A 7,448-nucleotide genomic window follows, 5' to 3' on the forward strand; every position below is an offset into this window, starting at 1 on the left:
TTTGTCAGACTGAGAGAATTGGAGATGAACAATGAGAGGGAACAAGAGCGGTTTGCCGTTCACTGACTCCTTTCTCCTCTCTGATATACGAGAGGGCATTGTGAGTGTGTCAGAGGAAGAGAAAGAGGGACAGTGGGGTGAAGTCACCTCCCTTCGGAGCAGTATATCACAGGTCCATATAGTCTAAACCTAAAGGGAATCAAAGGGTGTGTTAAAACAGTGTCAGAAACAAGTAGGAGGGGTCAAGAGAGCCTTGGGCTGATGAGAAATCCAGAGAAGTGTCAGATGGAAAGCTCTTTGTTGTGATGTGCTGAAGATTCACAGGTAAAGGGAGGATAAATACAGCAAAGAAAAGAGTACAGAGTAAGATAGTTGTGTAAGGTTCTGATAGTTCAGGTCTTTGGGAGAGTTTACACAAAGAGGAACATTCGGTCATCATTTACTCACCCTCATGTTGTTTGGAACACAAAAGAAGATATTTTGAAGAATGTATCCATACTAAATATGGTAATAAAAGTCCAGTGGACAAAAACAGTTGAAAATTCTCCTTTGTGTTCCTCGGAAAGAATAGTTTGGATTTACATGGGGTTGAGTAAATTATGACAGAATTTTTAGTTTTGGGTGAACTATCCCTTTGAGGTCAATTGGAATAGTTCTGGACTCACCTATCTGATTTACATGGTCAATTGTCATACTCTTAAAATGCTGAGTTGTTTTAATCCAATTTGGGTCAAATATGGACAAACCCAAACGTTGGGTTAAAAATGTAATTACAAAATGTAACCCAACTGCTGGGTTTGTCCATATTTGACCCAAAGTTGGGTTGAAACAACCCAGCAGTTTTTAGAGGCATAGACAGACTGGTATCTCTCAGACAAACTTAAAATAATAATAATAATAATAAAGAGTTATACACACTAAAGTACTATAAATAGTGTAACTTGAATGCTAAATTATCAAAATCAGTGAACTAAATGTGATTATAGATATAGACAGTGTTGTCTGTGTACATTTCTTTGTTATTGAGGTCTTGGAATGTTCGTGGTATACTGATAAAGATTGCTTGTGATTGGCCTCTTTGGAATGATTGATTCTCTTAGCATATGGTAACTCTTTTCATTTGTTTAAAAAGTCAGTTTTGTGCATCTGTGTATGTGTGTATTTGACTTATTTTAATAGTTTTTCTTTAAAAAGTACCTAAATGTAGCATGGTATTTGGACATGTATCATGGTAACCGTAATACAGTTCTATTCAATTACTTCAATGCTTTTGCATTGCATCAAGGAACATGTAATGAAAACTGCCATTCATGTACTTAATGTTTGGAGAATTTAAACTAACTAAAGTGATGTGTATAGGAGACCTTCATAATCAAAGGACTCAAGAAACCTCTAAAGAAAAGCTGTGTGCTCACTGCCATCTAGTGGACAATGGAAGACATGCACTTATGCTCTGAAAGATTTTTTGAAAGAACGAGTTTGTTTGAGAAGTGCCTGTCATATTGCATAGTGCTTATTCTGTTGAAACCTAATGCAATTTTCATAAAAAAAAATAAAAAAGAAACATTCTAAATAAAACATGCTCTGGGTGTATAGATAACTAATAGGAAATAAAAAGGGTGTAATTGTGAAACAGAGTTAGAGGGGGACCTACGTAAATGTAGTAAGTGAATATAATTTACATAGCAAACAAAATAATGTATATTTATGTAAAATGTAGTGTAAAGATCTAAATCAGTGGTTCCCAAACCTATCCTGAAGGCCCCCCAACACTGCACGTTTTCTTTGTCTCCCTAATCAAACACACCTGATTCAACTCATCAGCTCATTATCACATGGGTTAATTGAGCTGATGAGTTGAATCAGGTGTGTTTGATTAGGGAGACAAAGAAAACGTGCAGTGTTGGGGGGCCTTCAGGACAGGTTTGGGAACCACTGATCTAAATCATTCCTCCTAACCTAGGCCTATGCTATAAATTATTGTACCACTTGAGGGCGCTTCATAATTAGAATACACCTTTCTATTACTCTTACAGATGAGGATGTAAACAAAAAAAAGATATACAGGGAAGTGGATCCATCTCTCTCCCTCTCTCTCTCTCTCTCTCTCTCTCTCTCTCTCTCTCTCTCTCTCTCTCTCTCTCTCTCTCTCTCTCTCTCTCTCTCTCTCTCTCTCTCTCTCAGAATTGAGTCACTTTGACCTTTGAATATGTCAGGAGTCAGGACACTGTAAGATCAGTGAAATTGACAATTTTACAGGCTAAATTTAATGTACTGTTAAGTGTGAACTCATTTTTCAAAACATTTGTTGAGAACTGAAAGGAATGTAACTTTGTTTTCCTGACTTACATAGTTTGGTAGTTCTTTGTCCAAACACGGCTGGCAAATATCGTCACTGCAGATCCCTTGCTGAAATTCCAGTGAGGTCAAATGCTGTTGAGAAGTTTGTCCTTGTCCTTTGTTTATGTTTTGTCCGTAAACACATTCATTTTTCCTGTAGGCCTTCATTGCATACCTGCGTAGCTGCCATTCAGAGGGCACTTGAGCGTGATGTGGAGTAAAACACAATGCATATTTGTAGTCCTACTAGTGCTTTAGGGTTCCCTCCAAACAATAATTTATGTGATGGTTAAGAGTCATTAACAATAAATTCTCACGTTGACAAACTCTTTTTCTAGGATCATAGGTATGAAGTTTAATCATAGTCCCTATTTTTTGTTTTCTTCTTTTTATTGCAGAGTTTCCACCCATGATGGACGTAAAAGGAGAACCAGGTCCTCAAGGGAAACCAGGACCAAGGGGACAACCTGGACCTCCTGGATTACCAGGCAAACCAGGTTTAGGAAAACCAGGTCTCAATGGTCAGACAGGTCCTCAAGGGCCTCCAGGATTCCCTGGGATTGGAAAACCAGGGCTACCAGGTTTACCAGGAAAAATTGGACCTAAAGGACTTCCAGGACTAAATGGTGAGGTTGGGCCTCGTGGAGAGCCAGGTTCACGGGGACTTCCAGGTCAGCCAGGACCACCTGGGCCAGCAGGTCTGTCGTTGAATGGTAAACCAGGTTTACCTGGTACTAGAGGCCTGCCAGGGTCAAGAGGTGAGATGGGGCCTAAAGGTGGACGTGGTATTCCTGGTGAACAAGGACTTAAAGGGGAAAATGGCAATGGAAAGCCGGGTCCAATAGGTCCCAGGGGACCCAGTGGCTTTCAAGGACCTCCAGGAGCTCCAGGTGTCCCTGGGTTGGGTAAACCAGGGATTGATGGACTGCCCGGGCCTGTGGGGCCAAAAGGAGATAAAGGAGCTACAGGAGATCATGGTGTCTCAGGGGAACCTGGTCCCACTGGGTTACAAGGGCAGCCGGGGGCACCTGGTTTAGGAAAACCTGGAATTGATGGTGTTCCAGGTATTCCAGGCTCGATGGGCCCAAAAGGTGAGGCTGGCCCCAGAGGAACTCCTGGCTTTCCTGGACCCCCTGGCTATGGTAAACCAGGGCTTTTAGGACAAAAAGGAGACAGAGGGCCTGCTGGATTACAAGGAGCCCCTGGTGACAAAGGAGAACCTGGGATGGAAGGTCTTCCAGGAGATATAGGGCAATCTGGACAGCCAGGCCTTCCAGGTCCACAAGGTCCTTTGGGTCTTCCAGGGAAACATGGGATGCCTGGTATAAAGGGAGATAATGGCCCACAAGGACCTCCAGGCTTGCCAGGGCTTAGAGGCGATCAGGGTCCCAGTGGGCTCGCAGGAAAGCCTGGCTTCCCAGGGGATAAGGGTCCTCCTGGTCTCAACGGGGCCACAGGAAAACCTGGACCTAAAGGTGAACCGGGTCACATCGGTCTGCCAGGTAATCCTGGTTTGATTGGGGGACCAGGTCCAAAAGGTGAGAATGGGTTTCCAGGCCCCCCTGGGCAACGTGGCAATTCAGGGATTCCTGGACTCCCAGGCCCCACTGGTCATATGGGACCTCAGGGTGTTCCAGGGTTGAAAGGCGAACAAGGTCCACCAGGGCCCCAAGGAATTGGAAAACCTGGAGACAAGGGGATGTCTGGTCCACAGGGACCTCCAGGAAAACCTGGCTCCCCTGGACTTACCGGTATGCAGGGCCCTCCGGGTCCACCTGGACCTCCTGGCCCCCCCAGCCCCCCTAACGGTGATTTAAATCAGTTAGCAGTTCAAGGGCCAACTATTTTAGGAGAATCAATTTCAAAACCAAATGGTGATAAGTCGCATTATGGTAAGGCTGAGCTCTCTGCCTCCGTGGCTCCTGCTTTTACCGCCATTTTGACAACACCATTTCCACCATCTGGAATGCCAATCAAATTCGACAGAACTCTGTACAATGGGCAAAATGCTTACAACCCTGCCACAGGCATCTTCACAAGCCCACTGCCTGGAGTCTACTATTTTGCTTATCATGTACATGTAAAGGGAACCAGCCTGTGGGTGGCACTGTATAAAAACAGTGTGCCAGCTACATACACCTATGATGAATACAAAAAGGGCTATATGGACCAGGCTTCAGGTAGTGCAGTACTGGAGCTGAAGGAGAATGACCAGGTTTGGGTGCAAATGCCCTCTGACCAAGCAAACGGGCTCTACTCCACTGAGTACATCCATTCGTCCTTCTCAGGGTTCCTCCTGTGCCCCACATAACGGTCCGTCTCAGCGGAGAATTGCTTGCTCAAGTGCCCTGCAGCAACATCTGTAATAACAGCAACTAGATGACAAGAAAGACTTACTGAACGACGGAAAGGCTGAGTTTCGAAGCAGAGGAAGGAGAATTCATGCTGTCTCTGTTTTAACCCTCTCTTTCAAATGTCTGATTTGATCATTGTTTTACTTTTAAGTGTTGTTATTTCCTGCCTATATGATAATTTTATTATAACTGTTATGCTATTTTTGTTGATGTTGATATAATGGTGTTATTTTATTGATGTTGTTGTAGTTGTTGTTGTGTATCGCAATCAGACTATTAACTACTTTGCAATGTGTAGGTAACCATTTAAAGACTTACCCGTGTGACTGCACACATTGCCAAATGTTCTGACTCCCATTGATCTCCATCACGTTGACTCTGGGGTTGTATGTTCCCCTGGTTGCAGTCAAATTCACCTATATCTTTTCCTAATATAACACAGGCTACTTGATTTGTGCCACATTGCAGATTTTTAGAATGCAGACATTCTATACAACATTGTTATTGTATTTGTATGTTTAAATACATTCGTAATTTAAAGAATAATCCTCAGTTCCATATTGTTTTTTTCTTTTTCTTTTAAATGCCAGACAGGTAATTATCTATCTGCGTTAGTCATTAGGTATATATGTTTTGTTTGATTTACTGTTAAAGCAAAAATGATGTGCTAATCTGTCTGTTTCTGCGACAACTACGTTGTGTTTGAGAGTCTTTGAGAAGAAAATTACTTGATTTACTGAGTTCATTGCTCAAAACATGCCAAGTTTGAATTAGTAGCGATCATGAAGGCCTCAAGAGGACAGCTGTATGACAGTGCCTGCATTACAAGAAAACAAAACAAAAACAAATGGAATTTCTGTGACACTAATTTCATACTTTAAAAATCATGACATGTCAAAGCTAATACATAATGTATAGCTTCTCATCAAAATCTTAGGATAGCCTACATTGGTGAGTAAGGGACTACTAATAGATTGAGAGTATGAAAATATAATTCTGACTTTTTTTGTTGTTGTAATAAATCAATTCTCCACCACAAATCCAAACTACTGCGTTGTGTACTCTAAAGGTTTTACATTCTATGACTCTTTTTCTCATTGCTGCTTTTACAATGACACATTTGACTGACTGTTTTGTATCACATTCATTTTCCCATTGGACTGATTGACTTGTAATGTCACAGACATGATTGACTCTAACATGAGTCAATGCATGTCCTAAGATGATACATTTATGAAGTTACATGATTTGGATACATCACACTATGATAGCACTGCTCCTGTGGTGTTTATGAAAGGTTACAAACAAAGAAATTGTTTCTTGCACATTTACTGAAGTGACTGAAAAAGTCCCTCTTGAAAGAAATTCTCTTGCTTCTGTTTGTTTGACCAATATGTAGGATGATGAAACCTGAAACAGACTAAAGGAGTGTCAGTACTTAAACACACTCACTCACTGAATTGTCCTTTCCGTACACAGTTACATGACATTTGTTTCTTCAAATGGAAATTATTCACTTTGGAATGACATCTTGGCACCAGATCTTTCCTATTTCAGCATGTATTTGATGACCTTTTTATTGTACAGTATATTAACACTGTGACCATTATTTTCTATGATGAGTGTATATTGTTTGTGTGCAATGGATTGAAGATTTAAAACATTTGTTGTGCTGCAATATCTCAAATCTGCTTAGACTATGTGTCTTACTTTTGTCGTTCAAAGCAAACTAGGAAAAAAGCCTTGATTCTGTTCCACGGGATATTTGTTCATTATCAATCAAATTAAAAGAAACAACCAATCCCATTTGCACATGAACTTAATGAAGGCATATTTATACATTTGTGATAGATGTCCAAGCACCGTAACCGTGAACGTACAAATAACCTTATATTGAACAGCATCGAGGAGTTTGTAATACACACTACCATTGTTTTTCTTTCTTTTATAATGTATCTATCAATCTATAAGAATTTTTGTCTTATTGCATTCACGTTATGCAATCTATTTTGGGTATTAAATGCACTCTTTGATTGAACATATTTTGTCAGCGTGACAGTATCTTGACAGTACAGATGCAACATCAATAAAGACTTTCTTGATCAAGGGTGTTTTTTTCTTTTCTTTTTTCTCCCTAATAAGACCAAAAGAACCTAGTAATCATAGATTGACAAGTCCAATTCAGATATTTTATCTCATAAATTTAGTTAATATACTATACAATTTAATCAACACATTCGGTATGTTCAAAAACATCCTTGAAGCTGTTCTGCTACTGTCCATCCAAAGAAATGATGTGACTAACACTAGGGGGAGTTTACTTCCATTCCAGTGTCGCTTACAAGGATCACCTGTGATAAAAGGTGGCTCAAAATATCACACCTGTAACTAAGGATACATCCACCATGGTCTACATTTTTTTATAATATTCAAATCAGTTCCAAATCTAATATTTTAACAATAATATACAAGTAATATTTCATTTTCCACAAAGTATTGGAATAAAGTGTTCTCAAATATATTATCTTGGATTAATTAAACAATGTTTAATGTTCCACAAAGTATTGGAATAAAGTGTTTGCAAATACATATTCTTGGATTAAATAGACAATATATAATTTTCCACAAAAAAAAAATGGAAATTGGAATGCGAATCTGGAATCTTGGAATCTTTGATAGAAAACTTATTTTCTTAAAAATCGTCAATATACGTCTCCAGTTCTTTCTTGAAAGACAAAACATTTTTATTTATTT

The 7,448-nt window shown here is 39.9% G+C and overlaps 1 protein-coding gene across 2 annotated transcripts in view; it reads left to right on the top strand.

Annotated features, from left to right (window-relative positions):
- The window catches only part of col8a2 (collagen, type VIII, alpha 2), a 57,888-nt gene extending 51,088 nt beyond the window's left edge, over positions 1-6,800 (top strand). For both annotated transcript variants that reach the window (XM_082187069.1, XM_082187068.1), the window contains exon 3: positions 2,739-6,800. In XM_082187069.1, coding sequence (XP_082043195.1) covers positions 2,739-4,651 — 1,913 coding nt within the window. In that variant the 3' untranslated portion in view covers positions 4,652-6,800. The remainder of the gene's footprint in view (positions 1-2,738) is intronic.
- The last annotated feature ends 648 nt before the right edge of the window (positions 6,801-7,448 follow it).

Source organism: Leuciscus leuciscus (genome assembly GCF_965113295.1).
Source record: "Leuciscus leuciscus genome assembly, chromosome: 12".
Classification (NCBI taxonomy): domain Eukaryota; kingdom Metazoa; phylum Chordata; class Actinopteri; order Cypriniformes; family Leuciscidae; genus Leuciscus; species Leuciscus leuciscus.